At 43.2% G+C, this 19714-nt stretch overlaps 1 protein-coding gene across 6 annotated transcripts in view; it reads left to right on the top strand.

Moving 5' to 3' along the window:
- Positions 1-19714, top strand: part of COBL (cordon-bleu WH2 repeat protein) — a 235645-nt gene that overhangs the window by 108079 nt on the left and 107852 nt on the right. For all 6 annotated transcript variants that reach the window (XM_029062151.2, XM_029062154.2, XM_029062155.2 and 3 more), the window contains one exon: positions 17204-17401. In XM_029062151.2, coding sequence (XP_028917984.1) covers positions 17204-17401 — 198 coding nt within the window. The remainder of the gene's footprint in view (positions 1-17203; positions 17402-19714) is intronic.

A 19714-nucleotide genomic window follows, 5' to 3' on the forward strand; every position in this document is an offset into this window, starting at 1 on the left:
ACACCCCAGTGCTCTAGGCTACATGACTTTTTCCAATCCCTAGGAGAAGCAGTGTACTCAGGTAAAACGAAGAGAATTTTAATTAAAAAAACAGAGTTTACCCCAACCGAGACCTAGTAAAAACAGGGGTTCTGATGAAGCCATTTAATAACATTAACCGTAGCGTATGCTCCCACAAATACTATATTATGTATCTAATTATATGGATAGGGCAGCACAGTTAACCTTTCATATACAGTACAAACTCCAGTTTGTTTGGGTGATGTTACCTAACTGGTGTGACTACCTTGAGGACCTTAATAATAGTCTCAGAATCTATAACATTTCCTGTTGGGCAGGAGTTACTGCAAGACTCTTTCACTAAGAGATGCTTCCAAAGGTCCAGAAATTTGGATTTGATTGTCTGGTGGTTGGAAAGACAAGTATCTGAGGTGGAGATTTTGAAAAAAGAAAGAGGGATCAAGGGAAAACGGTGAGAAATTGTTCCTCTTTGGGGGTTTGAGATGTGGCTAAGGATCGGAAGATCCTTAGTAAGGATCCTAAGTAAGGCTCTGTCTTAGTGAATCACGTTTGCTTTTCATTTTTTCTCACCTTACTCGAAAGAATAGGTAGGTGGTCACGAAATCTTTTAGAGTCGTTAGGCAGTTTGGGCCGTTCTGTGTCTGCTAGTTTAGTTTGTATGTGGTTCCATGTGGAAGACTCTCTGGTTTTGCTTGTTTGTAAGTCTTGATTTGTCTGGACAACATTTAGCGATGAGGATTACAGAAAAATTAGCTGCCTATAAATAAAATTGATTTCAATTTTTGGAATAAATGATTCTGATCACAGCTTAAATAGCCTTAACCTATTATTTAGAAACAATATAAATGCCATATAAGGGTCAAAAATGGGAAAGGGCAAACAGGCTTTTGCCTTACATTGAGATGAGGTTCAGCTGTGATGAAACCAAAGATTAACCCATATGTCTCATTTCTAAGCACCTTTCAGAATAACACATATTAAATTTAATTAAGCATATTTGAAAGTATGAACCTTTGCCATTTATTTCATCAATTGTTCTGTTGATTTCCACATCCATGTGAAGGCTGCAGTTTTGATCCGTTGTGGCATAGAGATGCTTAGTAACCTAGGAGACTCCATCTTTTGAACAGTTGAAGGGATTTCTGAAACTAATTTGTCAATTAAATGCAATATACATATCTCTGAGATGTGAAAAGTTTTTCAGTGAGGATTGCATGCTTTATTCTTCAGAGAAGGACAAATAAATTATTTGTCTTATTTTTTGCATGTCAGTTTCTTTCATTGGAAGATTGATCTTGAACAGTTCTTGGGTTGATTAACTTTGACACTTCAGTTTTTGTCTGTCACTCAATCGAGGACAAATAAATTGTTTGCCTTATTTTTTGATTGTCATTGTTTCTCATTGGAAGATTGATCTTTAACAATTCCTGGGCTGATTAACTTTGACATTTCAGTTTTTTGTCTGCCACTCCATCTCTTTTGCCCTACTGCTTTCAGTTTTATCACTCATTGTTATGAGCACAGTGGATTATTCATGTGACTCTGTTCCACAAGCACCTTAAATATAGATATATTCATCATAAAGTTAGCATGGGAGGGGAGTGAGTAGGAGAGGACGAAATCTACAGAGTTGATCTTTGGACCACTTCAGGGCAATCAATCAATCCATGGTATTTCCTGAGTGCTTACTATGTCCTGAGCACTGTACTAAGTGCTTGGGAGAGTACAATACAACAAAGTTGGTAGACACATCCTCTGCCCACAAGGAGTTTGCAGTTTAGAGGGGGGGTCATCATCAATTGTTGTAACTGTGGATGGCTCAGCATTTCCTGGATCTACTCTGCTATCAGAATACCCACCTCCCTGATACAGGCAGTTGTCAAAGCCTAGCTTGTCCACTCCTCACTCGTCTCACTGCCTCCAGCCTCTCCATTTTCTAGTCTATATATCACTCTGCTGCCAGGATCATCTTTGTTAAAATATTCTGCATACATCTCTTCACTTCTCAAAAACCTCCATCAAACAGAAACTCCAGACCAGTGCCCTCAAAACTTACCATGTCCAAAACAGAACTCCTTATCTTTCCACCGCAACCCTATCCTCCGCCACCCCCCCACCCCCCACACTTTCCCATCTCTATAGATGGCGCCTCCATCCTTCCTATCTCACAAGCCCATAACCTCTTTCATCTCTCGTCTCTCTCACTCAACCAACATATTCAATCTATCACTAAATACTGTCTGTTCAGTCTTCACAACAATCACTAAAATCTGCCCTTTTCTCTCCATCTGAACTATCATGTCAATTCAAGCACGTATCCTGTCCTGACTTGATTACTGCATCAGCCTCCGTGCTGACCTTCCTGCCTCCTGTCTCTCTCCACTCCCATCCCTACTTCACTCTGCTTACAAAAACATTCAGTCCATGTTTCCCCAGTCCTCAAGAACCCCCTGTGGTTACTCATCCACCTCCGCGTCAAACAGAAACTCCTTACCATCGGCTTTAAAGCACTCAATCACCTTGCCCCCTCCTACCTCACCATGCTGTTCTCCTACTACAACCCAGCCCACGCAATTCAATCCTCTGATGCCAACCTATTCACGGTACCTTGATCTCATCAATCGCGCCGCTCACCTCTCGTCCACATTCTGCCTCTGGCCGGAAATGCCCTCTCGCTTCATATCTGACAGACATATCTCTCCCCACATTCGAAGTCTTGCTGATGCCACATCTCCTCCGAGAAGCCTTCCCTGACTAGGCACTCATTTCCTCTTCTCTCACTCCAATCTGCCTCACCCTGATTTGCTTCCTTTATTTACCCTCCTCCCAATCCCCACAGCATTTATATACTAATGTCTGTCTCCCCCTCTAGACTGTGAGTTCATTGTGGGTAGGGAGTGTATCCATTGATATTGTTATAGTGTACTCTCCCAAGTGCTTATTAAAGTGCTCTGCACACAGTAAGGTCTCAGTAAATACTACTGATTGATTTAAGACATTCCTCAACTCTCTCTCTTTGTATCTCATCCCAGTTTGCAATCTCTGTTCTTCCCAAACTCACCTTCTCACTGCCTTATTTTCCTCTCTCCAGTCTCCAAAAACTGGGTCACATCTTTCGTTCTGCTTCAGATCTTCCAGTTCACAGCTCTTTTCACGTTCAAAACCTTTCTGAAATCCCACCTGCATCGGATTGTGATTCAGATTCTAGATTGTGAGCCTCAAGTGGGACAGGAACTCCTTCTGACCTGATCAACTTGTACGTACCCTAGTGCTTAGAACATAGTAAGCATTTAAAAATACTATAATGATAATTATTATTTTTACTTCAGGAGGCCTTCACCCGAATCATTTTTCTTCTCACCAAGTCACATCCTCTTTAATAGCATCTCGGCAGATTTGCACCACCTAAATAAATCATTTTGCAGTTTCTCCGACCCATTAATCCCCCTTTTGCAAACGACGGAACTGAGGCACAGAGAAGTTCAGTGACTTGCTCAAGTTCATACAACACACAAGTGACGGACCCTGGATTAGAACCCAGGTTCTCTGATTCCCAGGCCCATGCTCTTTCCACTAAGCCCTGCTGTTTCTCTCTAATCTCAAGTGCTACAAATGCTACATAGGCAGCATAGAAGGGAGAGAGAGAAGGAGAAATGAGAGAGTGATAGGGGAAGGTCTCTTTGAGAAGATGGCTTAATGGAAAGAGCACAGGCTTGGGAATCTGAGGTCATGGGTTCTAATCCCGGCTCTACCACGTATACCCGGCTCTACCCAAAGCTGTGTGGCTTTGGGTAAGTCATTTAACTTCTCTGTGTGTCAGATCCCTCATCTGTAAAAGGGGGATTGAGACTGAGCCCCACGTGGAACAACCTGGTTACCTTGTATCTACCCCAGCGCTTAGTAAGCGTTTAACAAAATGATCATTATCATTATTATTATTAATAAGGCTTTGAAGATGGGGAGAGTGGTGATCTGGCATATATCGAGGGGGAGGGAGTGTCAGGCTATAGGGAGGATATGCAGAGAAGCAGCGTGGCTCAGTGGAAAGAGCCCGGGCTTGGGAGTCAGAGGTCATGGGTTCAAATCCCGGTTCAGCCGCTTGCCAGCTGTGTGACTTTGGGCAAGTCACTTAACTTCTCTGTGCCTCAGTTACCTCATCTGTAAAATGGGGATGAAGACTGTGAGCCCCATGTGGGACAACCTGATCACCTTGTATCCTCCCCAGCGCTTAGAACAGTGCTCGGCATATAGTAAGCACTTAACAAATGACATAATTAATATGGATGAGGATTTGGGGGTGAGGTAGACCAGATCGAGGTCCAGGAAATAGGTCAGCATAATAGGAGCGAAGTGTGTGGACTGGGTTGTAGTAGGAAATCAGCGAGGTAATTTAGGAGGGAGCGCAAGCCAACTGACTTCTTTAAAGCCAAAGGTAAGGCATTTCTGTTTGATGTGAATGGGGAACCACTGGAGGTTCATGAGAAGTGTCCAAACATGGAATTAATGTTTTTTTGGAAATCAATCCGGCTGTTCCATCATGTGTTTAGTTTTTCTCAATACCTATGATCGATCTCAGCTATGGAAACTGGAATGAAGGGAGCTGTACTGACAGAATAAAACCCATCTGGGTCCCCCTCTCACCGTGCCGGCTGAGCAGCATTGATTTTTTAGAACTTTAAATCTTCACAAATCTATGCTTCCTTCGTGCATCTCAGAAGGATCATTTTTTTCTGTAGAGCTGATAGGCCACACATCTTCAGAGAAGCAAGGTTAGAGGAAAGGAGCCCCGGTTTCCTTTGATCTAACAGGGTTTGTTGACTTGTGGTGCCAACCTAACTTCTGGAAATATTGGCTCATGTGTCATAATGACCACCCTGGACTGATGCTCACATTTCATCCGAGTGGGTCACTCTGTCTTCCAAACCCGTAATTAAACATTAGAACACCCTTGTGAGGAAGAGAGGTATTTTCATCGCAATTTTAGAAGATGAAAGCCTAGTCTGTGAGCCCCGTATGAAACTGTGTCCGACCTGATTAACTTATATCTACCCCAGTACTTAATGCACAGTAAGCACTTCAGATATGCTACAATTATTATTTATCATTATTATTATTGTCATTATTTTTGGAACCTAAAGTGACTTTCCCCAGGTTATACAGCAAAGCTTTGAAATCAGGCAGTAGCAGAAACTGTCAGTCTTTGTTGACCTTCTTGAGTCAGATGAAGTGTGATCATTTCTTGCTCATGTAAATCAGGTCACCCTCAGTTTCTCCAACTTTTTCAGGTACCACTGCTCCAGTGGACCTAGTAATAATATTAATAATGATTATAATAATGGCATTTAAGTGCTTACTATATGTTAAACACTGCTGTAAGCACTGGAATAGATAAAAGCTTATTCAGGTTGAACACAGTCCCTGGCCCACACAGGGCTCACACTCTTAATCCCCATTTTACAGATGAGGTGACGAAGGCCTAGATAATTGAAGTGACTTGCCCAAGTTCACACAGCAGAAAAGTGGCATAAGTGGAACTAGAACCCAGGTCCCTCTGACTCTCAGGGCCATGCTCTGTTCACTAGACCATGCTCCTTCCCATGAGCGTATAAGAGCATAATTTATAGGGGACCTTTCATATAAGAATATCAAAGCCCTTCATCCTTAAATGTCATTATCACCATTTTATAAACTGAGGAATTGTATGCTAGAAAGGTTAAACACCTCCCCCAGAGTCACCTGGCAAGTCTCCTGGCTGGGCCGGAGAGAGCCAGAACTCTCTGTTGCAAGCCCCTTAGAATTCTCTGTCACTGAAAAATCTCAGTAGCTTCAAGAGAAATTTGAGTGAACGCAATGGTTAAGAGTTCCAAAATGGGTTTTTTGAGAAGGAACATGTAAAGTTGTAGAGGGAAAACTTAGGAATGATGGATGGTCAATCAGTCAATCAATTTTATTGATCATTTACTGTGTGTAGGGCAATGTAGTAAGCGCTTGGGAGAGTACAATATAACAAAGTTGGTAGACAATTCCTCACCTACAATGAGCTTACAGTCTAGAGGGGGTGACAGATATTAATATGTAGATAAATTAGTTATGGATATGTATAGAAGTGCTATGGGGCTGAGGGAGGGGTGAATAATGGGAGCAAACGCTAGTGCAGAAGCGACACAGATGGAAATGACGGGTGGCGGTGGCAAGTGGTCCTGTAGAAACAGCTGTGTGTAGCTGCCTTTCGATTAGAAGAGAAATTAGACAAGTTGGCAATACCTTAACTACTGTCACTGTAAATAACCATAAGGGTGTGGTATTTGTCTCCCTATGTACTTATTATGTCACTTTTTGATTGAGTTTATTTCTTGATTAAATATACATTGGCTCCTGAACTGACTCCCCATCTCTTGTTAAATAAGTAGATTTGCCAAGTTGAGTAGGAGACAGCGCTGGGGGATAACTGGGTTTTAATCCAAACTCCACCGTGGCACTTAGCCAAATCGTTTTCATCTTGGAAAAATAAAGTGATGGAGTTCTAAGGCCAAATGACCGGTCGTTGAAGTCGATGACCCTGCCTGGCCCCTATGCATAGAAAAGTCATTCTTTTAAGGTGGGCATAGCTACATTATGAGGCCGCAGGCTGTAGTGGAGCAGACATAATAGGAGTAATTATAATCATGGTAACTGTGGTATTTGTTAAATGTTTATTAGGGGCCAAGGTTGAGGGGGGCCTTCCTGCCTTTCATGCAATCATTCATTCAATCCTATTTATTGCGGGCTTGCTTACTGTGTGTGGAGCACTTTATAATTGCTTGGGAGAGTGCAATATAACAATCAACAGACACATTCCCCGCCCACAATGAACGTACAGTTTAGAGGGGGAGATAGACGTTAATGTAAATAAATAAACTACAGATATGTACATAAGTGCTGTAGGGCTGTGGTATGGGGAATGAATGAAAGGAGCAAGTCAGAAAATTGATCCAGGCAGCAGAGTGAAATGTGGACTGGAGTGGGGAGAGACAGGAGGCTGGGAGGTCAGCAAAGAGGCTGATATGCACTAATCAAGGTGGGGCAGGATAAACGATTGGATTAATGTGATAGTAGTTTGGATGACAGAGTGATGCAAGGCTGGAGAGGCCAGGCAGGGCCAAGAGAGGGAGGGAGAAGCTGAAATGAAGGGGGAGGAGCAAGAAGGCTTCAGGATTTCTTTATTTTGGGCATTATCCATGCAGCTCCCACCCAGTTTATCTATAGCACCCATGCTGATCCAAACCCACTAGATTGTAAACTCCTGGAGGGCAGTGATCACGTCTACCCAACTGTGGTGAATTACCCCAAGTGCGTATTATGGTGTTTCGCACACAGTAAGTGCTCAATAAATTCCAGCCTCCCCCCACTCTAAGCCCACACCTACACACTCGCTGTCTGACTGACAATTCTGTTATACATCCACATAGTTTGTGTCAGGTCACGGGTTGGAGTGGGGGGATATGCAGGCTTCTGAGTGCGGGAGTCTTTCTTACAGTTCCTAATAGAGCCCTGGTTGGGTCGTCTGAAAGCAGGGGAACAGGAAGGAGACACACCAAACCAGAATGTGGCTTTGGAAGGAAGATTTGGGGCTTGGGGAGCAAGGAGCGGAAAGGCAGTGGAAATTCAACTAAAGCAGAATTTTTGAAAATGAGGGAGCATGCATTTAGAGAGGTCAATAGCTAATATTACCAATATCTTCATGATCCAATCTGAAAGGTTAGTGCATTTGTTTTATGCCTCCCGTTGCAAAATCTCTTGGAATTTCTCCAGACACGTACACTCTCCCAGGGGGAACCAAGCCAAGGGCAACTGAAATTTAGGAGGAAGAATGTGTCAGTTTTAAAAGACTTCTTCCTATAACAGGTGCCCAGTTTCAGGAGGATTTGTTTGTAACACCCTGAACCCTCCTTAGGTCTGACTACACTCTAGCAGACATTTGAATGCTGCTGTTCTCTTGCTGCTCTTAACCAGACATCTTGAGGCAGGCTCTCAACCCACCTGCTGAGCAGGTTTGTGGGCAAGTGCCATCCACTCTCTCTTCATTCTGGCAAAGCATTGCGTATCACAGATGAACTCTGTCCGTTTTCAGATTTTAAAAGACCTCGATTCCAAGCCGTCCACTTTTTCCTTCCTATTAATGGATGTCATAATCATTACATTTTGGGGGATTTGTCAATATTATGTAATTATTATAAATAGCTGAACACGTTAATTTTGTTGTGAACTGGGCCATTGGGACACTCTGCTAATCCTCTACAGCTAGCCCCTCTCAGAAACTGGTTTAGGATTAGGGGAGATGTTGAGGGAGCATAAGGATAAAGTTTTCCAACATTATGCAAAGCCCCTGCTACAAATTCCAGAATGTTATAGATGTTGAACTGAATATGTACCAAGAGCCACCTGAGAGCAGGGATCATGTCTGCCAATTCTGTTATACTCCCAAGTACTTTGGTCCGTGTTCTGCCCTCAGTAAACGCTTAATCAATACCATTGATTGAATACATCTTGAGCATACTCAAGCCTCATGTGCGTGAGCTCTCCTCGTGTCTTGCTCTCCCAGACTTACAGCTTGATTCCCTTTGACTTCAAGCAGCATTGCCTAGCGGATAAAGCATGGGCCTGGGAGTCAGAAGGACCTGGGTTCTAATCCTGATCTGCCGCTTGCCAGTGATTTAGGGTTCCAAATAACTTCTACACTCCCTCTATTGAGATCTGCCATTTAGGCACCTTCTGAAGCTGTTGAAGAAATGACAGCAGATCCGTGAGCCCAGGGAAGACACTTAAAGCAGCTCGCAAGAAGCTCTTACATCCCCGACAGGTTTTTCAAGCCACTTTTCAATCAAAGGATTTTAAACAACAACAATGAGGATCCCGTTTGACCCGAAAGCCCAGAGAGAAATTCAGACCTCTGACAGGAGGTCATTCGCTCATCCCTCTGTCATATTGAAATGACAGATGAATCCATCTGGGAGGCAGTTGAGTCTCCTGCATGGATCAAGGGTTATAAGGAAGCTCACACTCTCAAAAATCACTAGCCAGAAAACCCAAAAGTGCATCTTCACCTTATAGAATGCTAGGGGATTCTCCAGTATCTCCTTGCCCCTTGTGGGGAGCTTCAAATGTTTGCAGAAGTCCTGTAGAACCCCCAGGGAGCCACTGGCCCAAAGCACATCAAGGAAGAGGATCTGGAATTTCCTCGAGCAGTTTCGAGCTGAAGGAGCATCGAGAGGGAGCACATTATATCCCAAGATCCAAGAGTTTCCGGGTCGCATGACTGAAGGAATAGTTATCTGATTCGCTGCTTGACTTTTCCAGTTTTAGGGTTCTCTACAGGAGCCACGTAAAATGATCTACGTTTTAAGTGACGGTGTTACACTGCAAATGAGTAATAAGCCCCAAAGACCGCTCTCTCTGGTTTTCTTGCTCTCTTATCTCTCTCTATCTCACTTTCTCTCTCTTTCCCCTCTGAAAGTAAGCATGTGAAGAACCTAAGACAATCTGGCAAATTAAACAATGATTACTGGCTATTGCTCCAGCTTTTACAGATGCACATATGGGAAATGATGACGAAAACAGCTGAAGTTAGAATAGAGAGGAAACTGAATCACAGTCTCCTACATTAAGCGATGTTTTACGGTGACTTTGTCTCCCTGGAAATGGGATACATGGGGGAGCCACCGATGTTATCACAGCCTCTTCAAGATCTAGTCAAAGAACAGATTTGCCATAATAGCTATTTTATAGCACTTTCTTTGCCTGAGGCAATCGGCAATTTAGGCATGATAGCCTTCCTACCTAATCAATGTTAATATCCTAAACTATAATCTAATTAACTCATAAAATCTGCACATAGCAACTGCTTTCTAACCAAACAATCCATTTCTAGGACAGTTGAAGGGAAAAGGGCTATCTGAGTCTTCTGGATAAGAAGCAGCGTGTGGTCTAGTGGATAGAGCGTGGGTCTCAGGGTCAGAAAGACCTGGGTTTGAATCTTGGCTCTGCCATTTTTCTGCTATGGGACCTTGGACAAGTCCCGTAACTTTTCTGTCCTCAGTTACCTCATCTGTAAAGTGGAGATTAAGACTGTGAGCCCTATGAGGGACAGGAAGTGTGTCCAACCCGATTAGTTTGTATCTACCTCAGTACTTAAAATAGGGCTTGGCACATGATAAGCACTCAACAAGTACCATTATTATCATTATTATTATTATCATTATTGGATCTAGTGGATCATCCAATAGAGAAATGATGCTACAATGACAGAGAAAGGACGGGAGTGAGAGGCGAGATTCATCTTCTTCAAGAAGGTCATTTAGGTTTCAGAAGCCTAGAGTTCTAATGGATACCAAACAGAGAGTGTTTGAATTTTGTTTGTGAGGTGATAATGAGCTCCAATTTGGGGGCCCGTGTCAATATGACTCCTGGGGGACAGTAACTTTTATTACTGCTCTTTGCAGATTTCAGTCCAAACAAATGGGGCAACTTCCCTGGGAGAAAACAGGAGCCACACATCTGCGAATAGATGTCTCTGTCTCCACAGATGTGCTTGACGGGGGAGGATGGCGAATATGTGTTTCATTAATTCATTCAATAGTATTTATTGAGCGCTTACTATGTGCAGAGCACTGTACTAAGCGCTTGGAATGTACAATTCGGCCACAGATAGAGACAATCCCTGCCCAATGATGGGCTCACAATCTAAGAAGAGTCACCCGTCCTCTCTCTGGACATGCCCCTTCAGGGCAAGGAATCTGTTGCCAGGGTGGTTGCTTAAGGTGCCATTATGCACTTCCTAGCATTTCTGTATCAATGTCTAGTGTTTGTGCATTTACAACCAACCTCCACATCAGTATTTATATGTTTGCTCAGTTATCCATTCAGATGTTTTTGATTCCTCTAATTGCAAATATTTTTATGTCCTCTCCGCTGTTAGAATGTCACAGAGAACATGTCAGTTAACAATAATAAGTGTAATAATAATCATGGTATTTAAGATCTTACTATATGCGAAGCACTGTTTTAAGTGCCAGTGTAGATACAGTGTAGTCAGGTTGGACACAGTCTCTGTCCCACATGAGGCTCACAGTCTTCATCCCCATTTTACAGATGAGTTAACTGAGGCAAAGAGAAGTGAAGTGACTCACCCAGGGTCACACAGCAGACCAGTGGCAGAGCTGGGATTTGTGTTGTACATTCTCAAGTGTTTAGTAGAGTGCATACCACCCAGTGGACGCTCGAAAACAAATGTGACAACTAGTACTACTGGTCTCCGGGGAAGGAGGGAGAAGGCGGGCGCTCTTCTGAGGTGATGCTGCCGCACCCTCTGATTCCTTCAGTGGGATGCTTGGCATCATTTTTATCTAGAAAAATGGCCACCCAAAACAGTCCCATTCCTTTCAGATAGTTGTATTTGTTTCTTTGGTGCTTTGCTAGAATTTGGAGATACTAGACGTAACAGGAGAACAGCAGATGTAAATATGAGAGAACTGGCAGGGGAATGGCTTAATAATAAAAATGATAATATTGGTATTTGTTAAGCACTTACTATGTGTCAGCCAATGTACTAAGCGCTCGGCTGGTTACAAGCAAATCAGACTGGACCCATTCTCTGTTCCATGGGGGACTCACAGTCTCAGGCCCCATTTGACAGATGAGGTAACTGAGGCACAGAGAAGTGAACTGAATTGCCCAAGATCACATAGACATGCGGCGGAGCCAAAATTAGAACCCGTGACCTTCCGACTCCCAGGCCCATGCTCCATCCGCTACACCATACCGCTTGAGAATTATTTCAGTTTCTCAGGGAGTAGCAGCTCTTTGCTGATGATAGACTTCCCACTGGAGCTCTATCAGCTGCCACCCTTCCTCTTCCGTTTCCTCAGAACACAAACATAGCCGAATCAGAAGTGAACGGAGGCCGAAAATATGCTCTGTCAGCAACCCAGAAATTGAAACTGTGCAAACCTGCAAGGTGCTCGGTTCCCTGATGTGGCCGGCCTCCTGAAACCTTGACCTCCTTTGGACTATAACCCTCAACTAAGGCAAAGTCAACGGCATCATTTTCAGAAGCTGCTCTTCACTTTCCTCGTTTTCAGGGTTCTCCTTCACCTCTGCCTTCTTTTCCTACTCCTTCAGGCTTCCCATTAGATTGTAAATTCCCGTTGTTGGGTAAGGATTGTCTTTATTTGTTGCCAAATTATACTTTCCAAGTGCTTAATACAGTGCTCTGCACACAGTAAGCGGTCAATAAATAAGATTGAAGGAATGAATGAATGAATTTTATGGATGAGGAAACTGAAGCACAGAGAAGTTAAGTGATAGACCAGTGACAGAGCTGGGATTCGAACACAGGTCCTCTGACTTCTAGGCCCTTACTCTTTCCACTAGGCCATGCTGATATGCAATTCAATGATAATTCAGCATAGGTGTTTTGTGGTTTTCACCAGAAATTCCTAGTCATGGTACTAACATCATCACACCATTTCATCTTGGCTATGTGGACTGGACCAAAATTCTGTCCATCTGCTGTTAGATTTTTAAAAGTTCATCACCCCTCCTTTCTCAGCTCCAGACAATTCACATCATGGGTTTTATCGACAAAAGCTCTCATTTTTTTTCCCCATTTTTTCTCTCTGGCGATCTCTAGTTTTGCTACGACTACATCTGGTAATTACAACTTCATATACTACCACATTGATTAGCTTTAATTTTAAAACTCCACATAAGGAAATGCCTGAGAAGAAATCTGTGGGCTTGGGCAGTGAGCAACAGAAGAATGGCCTGGCTGTAACGCCCCCACAAGAAAAAGAACTTGACATTTTGAAAAATTTTTATTGACCAACATAGACAGAGAACAGGAAGTCAAATCATTCTGGTGGGCCAGAGGCATTTTGTTCCTCACTGACCTTTGAATTCCACTTTGTGTCATAGGAAAGCCATGGAAACTGCAATAATGGGGCCGTCGCGAAGCCAATTTGAAACAAAAACCGTTTGATTGATTCATCACGTGGTCTAAATGTGAAGTGTAGGCCACGGAAGCCTGGCTCATGAAACATTTTGCAAACAAGGAGAACGGCTTTTTTTTTGAACCTAAAACTCACTGTAGAGACTATGGGGTGGAGGGGAGAGCAGTTATACGCGGTGGTGTTTCCCAGCGAAGTGTCCTATAGAAAGGTGTGTTTGTGTCGTGTGTGAACCAACCAATCCCAGACAGTGTTGGAGGTCGTTTAGTACAGTGTTCTGCACAGAGTAGTGCTTACTAAATGCCACAGAGTGATTGGCTGATTGATGGCAAGAGTCAAGACACTCCATAGGCGAGGTAGGACTGCATTAGAACTAGCAGGATACCAGAAGTGCAGAGGTCCAAGATTCAGGACTCCCGTGCCATGGGCAAAATGATCTGAAAAGAATCTTGTTCCCTTGTATTTGCCTTTCTACAGAAGAATAGCAGGTGTGTTTTTTTTCCAATAATAACCACCTTTGGTCTTTATGCAGAGCTCTTTGATCTTCAAAGGGCTTTGTAAACTTCAATTAAACATTGAAGCAATCCTGCAAGGTGTGTGGATAAATATCTCTATCTCCATTTTAGCTATGAGGAAACTGAGTCCTGAAAGGATTATTAGTGGCTCGATCGAGGTACTACAACAATCTAGAGGCAGAAGTGTGAAGCAGCTTGGCCTATTGGATAGAGCTCGGGCCTGGGAGTCAGAATGATCTGGGTTCCAAATATCAGCTCCACCACTTGTCTGCTCTGTGACCTGGAGCAAATCACATCACTTCTCTGGGCCTCAGTTACCTCATCTGTAAAATGGGGATTAAGACTGGAAGCCTCATGTGGGACATGGACTGTATCCAACCTGATTAGCCCCAGTACAGTGCCTGATGCATAGTAAGCGCTTATCAAATATCATTAAAAAAAACCCCAAACTTGAGGACCTTGGCACCCTTGGCTTGACTTTAGCCACCAGGGAAGGTGTTTTACCCATTTTATTAGTTTCTGGTTATGTGAGGGCCATAAAACAGATTGCAGCAAAATTTTTTAGGATTTTACAGATACTGTCGAAATGGATTAAAATCCAGATTTAACATTGCTCCCCATGGCATAGTAGAGGACTGTCCATCAGTTCATCTCCACCCCAGCCCCTTTCATTATGCGGCCACACTCCCCATTTCAGATACAGAGAAAAAGGTAGAGAGGGAAAAGGCGGAGTGTGTTTATCTGTCAGGACTCCAATTTAGGTGAGAAGTTCATCCATTTTATGGATTTTTTTTCCTAAAAAACAAATCCAGAAATGAAAAATATTGGTGACAGCAGCTAATTTCTCTCTGGGGTCTGATAAATTCATGTTGGTCATTAGGCTTATTAAACCAGTTATTAGGCATGTCTGTGTGAAACAGGCATATTTTTGAGAGGAATCTTACTAGGGGAAAACCCACTTTTGATCAGCAGCTGCCCAGGGCAACCTGGATATTGGCAGGAATTTCCCTATTTCCTGCAGGCAAAGCAAATGTTTTTAGAGCCACAAACCCAAAAATCCCCTTAGAACTCATCTCTGAAAACCTCATAACACTGCCTCTGTACACCTTCCAATCAACCAGTAGTATTTATTGAGCTGTTCTGAGTGCTTGGGAGAATACAATAGAATTAGCATGCCTGATTCCTGCCTTCAAAATGCCTACGGTCTAGGGGGAGAGACAGGAATTAAAATAAATTACAGATGAGGCAATAATGAGTATTTAGGAGGGAAGCATACTTGTTATGGGCACTGTGGGAACTCAGATCCTTAGGTGGAACAGAAGTGCTGAAGTGGTAATTGCTGTAAATAGAAATGGGGGAGATTAGAAATCGATTGGGAATGGACTCCTGGAGGAGTCGTGATTTGATAAGGGCTTTGAATATGGGAGAGCTGTGGTCTTCTGGATATGCAGGGAGAGGGAGTTTAAGGTAGGGGAGAGGGTGAGAGCAAGAGGTTAGTGATGGGAGAAAGGATAAAGAGGCCCAGTGAGTCGGTTAGCATTCCAGGCTTTTCTTCCCACTCGCCCATCTTGTCCCTCTATCCCCCACTCTTGCTATGTCCAAGGGCAAAGGAGACCATCTAAGTGTGTATATGAGTCCACACTTAACAAGCCCAACTGAAAAAATTATTCCACCCTGTAGAAGACAACAGAGGGCAGCAACAAAACATTTTTTTTAAAAAAAGTTAATGGTTTAAGCGCTTATTCATTCAATAGTATTTATTGAGCGCTTACTATGTGCAGAGCACTGTACTAAGCGCTTGGGATGAACAAGTCGGCAACAGATAGAGACAGTCCCTGCCATTTGACGGGCTTACAGTCTAATCGGGGGAGACGGACAGACAAGAACAATGGCACTAAACAGCATCAAGGGGAAGAACATCTCGTAAAAACAATGGCAACTAAATAGAATCAAGGCGATGTACAATTCATTAACAAAATAAATAGGGTAACGAAAATATATACAGTTGAGCGGATGAGTACAGTGCTGTGGGGATGGGAAGGGAGAGGTGGAGGAGCAGAGGGAAAAGGGGAAAATGAGGCTTTAGCTGCGGAGAGGTAAAGGGGGGATGGCAGAGGGAGTAGAGGGGGAAGAGGAGCTCAGTCTGGGCCAAGTAGAACTGCTAACCCACTCCTAAGCCTCATTCTCCTCTCTCCCATCACTGACCTCTTGCTCTCACCCTCCCCCGCACCTTAAACTCCCTCAGGTTGGACCCAATCCACATCCCACGTGGGGCTCACAGTCATAATCCCCATTTTACAAACTAGATAACTGAGGCATAAAGAAGTTGTGACAATATAAAGAAGTTGAGTTAAGTGCTAAGAAGTTAAGATTGCAAGCCAGTCTAATTTGTGGGCTGATCATTCCCTCCTTTGTTGAAAGGTAAGAAAATGAGGGCTAAATTTGGGCCAGTTAGCGTTTGCTAATATTGAATTAGTTTTTGCTCTGTGTCTCAGTCTTGTAGTCTGAAGTTGGAGGCTCATCTGTTGTCCCTGATAAGAACTCTATCATCATCATCTTCATCACCGTGGTGGTGCTAAACATGTCACTCCAGCACGATGCATTAAAGGAAGATGCCATTGTCCCCTTCCAAACTCTTAAGAATTTAGGAATGAAACAGGAGGGAGCCTGTATTGTACATTGCAAACTATTTGAAGCCCAAGACTATCAAGCCAGTCTTGTTGACTTGGAGCAGTGGGGAGTCTGAGGATTTCCACCTCCAACATCTATTGTTTTGTCGTTCTTGTCTTGACATTGCTCTCTGCTTAATAACTTTGTTCCTGGTTTTTGTTAGGAATCCATTGTCTCTATCTGCCACTACAACTTAAATTGTGAGCCCCATGTGGGAAAGGGACTGGGTCCTATGGGTTACGTATGTGTAGACCTTAGCATTAGCACAGTGCTTGGCACATATTAAGCACTTAATAAATTCCATAACTAACACATTCTTTCCTCTGGAGCTGTTAGATGTTTAGATGTATGACAGAATTCCACGGATGAAAGATTACACGCTTGCAACCTAGGATTCTCTGTGTTTTTTCAAGAACCATTACTTCATCATCACGGGCTCTGCGCACAGTAGGAGCTCAATAAACGCTGTTGCAAGACTGACTCCATTTTGTCTGAACCATTTGTAACTCGCCTTTCCTCAGGTTGCAGATTTGGGCACCGACTCAGTATGTGATAATGGATAATTCATTTGTGTTTGGGCAGGGCCACATATAAACTCTTCCAGACAAATAATCCAACACAGCTTTTCTCAATAAACCCATTCCCATGCATAAGAACCCTTGCTGACAGGAAATTCTCCTTCACACAGACCTAAGCCGTAGTGCTTCGGTTTAAAGGCGTTTCTTTTTTTTTTCTGTTTTCCATATAATAAACTATCATGAAATATTTGAACATATAAAGTCACCTCTTCAGTCACCCTTTACTTCAAGCTATAAACTACTTGGGAGTGCGTGTGCTCGATTGCAAGAGGTAAATTCTTTTCCCCCTCCTTTGTTCTATGAAGAAACACGCTTAAAATGAAAAGCTAAATGCTTGATATTCGATAATGCGCTTCATTTATAGTGTCGGCTCATAAAGAGCACATGGGCAGTTTCCTAATAAACGTCATTTTGACTGTTTTCTTTCTTTTCCCAGGGCTGTTCAACAACTCCTAATACCCCATCGGTGAATTCACGTTCCATGACTTTGGGTCCATCACTCTCCCTTAGCAACGTCTCAGGAATGTCTGTAAAGTCAGAGATGAAGAAGCGAAGAGCACCTCCTCCGCCATCCATCACACCAGTCTCACTGAACCCCGAGATGATCCGTGAACAAGACAAGGCAGCAGAAAAGGTAAGGCTAATGAATGGAACGACCATGTGGCTGGGACTGGCGTCTCCAACTTCCATGGACAAATTGGTAGTTGGGACATTTGTTAAATCCATTCTGCGTTCTGAGTGCTGTGCTAGACACTGGGGTAGATACACTATCGATTAACCATGTTTATTGAGCATTTGTTGTAGGCGTATCACTGTGTTAAGGGCTTGAGAAGCAACGCGACCTAGTGGAAAGGGTTACGTACGGGCCTGGGATTCAAAGGACCTGCGTTCTAATCCGGGCACTGCCCCTTGGCTGCCGTGTGACCCGGAGCAAGTCATCGAATGTCTCGGTGCCTAAGTTTTCTCTTCCGTGAAATGAGGATTAAATGCCTTTTAGCCCTTCTTCTTAGACTGTGAGTCCCATGTGGGATAAGAACTGTGCCCAATATGATTAACATATCTATCCCAGTGCTTAGAAAAGTGCTCGTTACCTAGTAAGAGTTTAAAAAAAAACCATAATTTTTATCATTATCATTATTATAAGGAGACATTACAATCAGATTATACCTAGTTTCTGACCCACATAAGTCTCACAGTCTGATGGGGAGGGAGAACAGGTACTGAATCCCCCTTATTTTTCCAGATGAGGAAACTGAGGTGCGGAGAAGTCAAGTAACTTGCCCGAAGTCTCACGGCGGACAAGTGGCAAAGCCGGGATTCAAATCTAGGTCCTCTGACTATGCTCTTCCCACTGCGCCATGAATAGTGGGTATTGATTGTGTTCCAGAAAAAACAAATAGTGCCATTCTGGTTGAGACCCCTGAGTGGGGCGCCAAAGGACTCTTGTTGGAGCAATGTAGTGGTTGTCCATCTTGACACTTAATCACATAGTCAGGAGTGTGCCTTTATAGATCCTAAATTACCTATAGTAATCCATCATGTATGTCTAATTCATGAATGTTACCAAAACCAACCTGTTTTTGAATCTCTTGAAATTTTCTGCCCTCAGAGCTTTCTTTAGGAAGGAATCCCACGTGCTTGTCTCCCGCTGGGTGGAAACGTTTTTCCTTTTGTGTGTTCTCAACCTATCACCCTCTGGATTCAGGAGTTGCCCCCCTTGCCCTGTTGCTATGGCGCTTGGTGAATAGCAAGTCTACGTTCACCCTGCCAGTGTCGTTAATGCTTTTGTGAGCTTCAGTCATGTCCCACTCTGCCTTTGTCCTAAACTTTTAGGATGTCCTCATATGGAAGTCGCTTCATTCCCCGACTGTCATGTTTGCCCTGCTTTGTACCTTTTCTAAGTCTATTATGCTGTTTTTCTAAGATGCTCTGGCCAGAACTTCAAGAAGTGACACCTTAAGCATTCTTTGAAGATGTTGGAGTTTCTCTGCAGCACAGCTGTCCAAAGAGAAAGAAAATGCAAAGCCAGTTAATCGCCTTTAAAAATCCATTTGCAGTCTCCTGCAATCTGAGAATTTCTTTCTGGAGTTGGTTTAGGGAAACCTCTTTTCAAATCTGTTTCCATAGATGACCTGGGTGCTATTATGAGTGTATTGATGTCTCCATTTCTGCAGTGTGCTTCGAAGGCAATTTTCCAGGTAAATAGGTGCAAAGGTGTTGATCTTCCGCTTGTTAATCCGAAGCATGTTTTGAAAGGAAGCTGCCTTTCTATTCCACCTTTAAACTCTCGCTCTCTCTCTCTCTTTTACACCCTCCCAAATACTCTCTCTCTCCCACACATACACAAACAAGCACACACACAGGCCCTACCTTTCCAAAAACTGGGAGTTCCTCCAGCATTGGGTTCCTAGGATGTAGGGAAGCTTTGAGTCCAGTTTAGCAGACAGTCTTTTTCAGGCTTAGAAATGTGACTTTCTATGAAGCAAAGTTTCTGTGAAGATTGTTTGCCTCCCTGTGTGTTTCGTTACCCAAATCACAAACAGAAGTTCTATATGCTTGCTTGCTTTTTTATATCATCATCATCAGCAACATCCATTGAGCACTAGCAGTGTGTGTAATGCTGTCAGTCAATCATGTTTATTAAGTGTGTGCAGAGCACTGTACTATGCACTTGGGAGAGTACGATATAGCAATCAACAGACACATTCCCTGCCCACGGCAAGCTTACAGTCTAGACGGAGAGAGAGACAATGTAAATAAATAAATTACAGGTATGCTGTGCTGGGTTCTTGGGAATGTACATAGAAAAATGAATAAAAGAGAGTCCCTACCCACCCGGAGGTCCCCATCTAGGAGTTTTGAGGAGAGAGACAATCATGGAAACAATTAACCTCTTGACGTTAAACATCCAAACAATAAAGCAAGTGTTTCTCAATAAGACTGCTCA

This window comes from Ornithorhynchus anatinus, chromosome 4 (genome assembly GCF_004115215.2).
Source record: "Ornithorhynchus anatinus isolate Pmale09 chromosome 4, mOrnAna1.pri.v4, whole genome shotgun sequence".
In the NCBI taxonomy this organism is placed as follows: Eukaryota; Metazoa; Chordata; class Mammalia; order Monotremata; family Ornithorhynchidae; genus Ornithorhynchus; species Ornithorhynchus anatinus.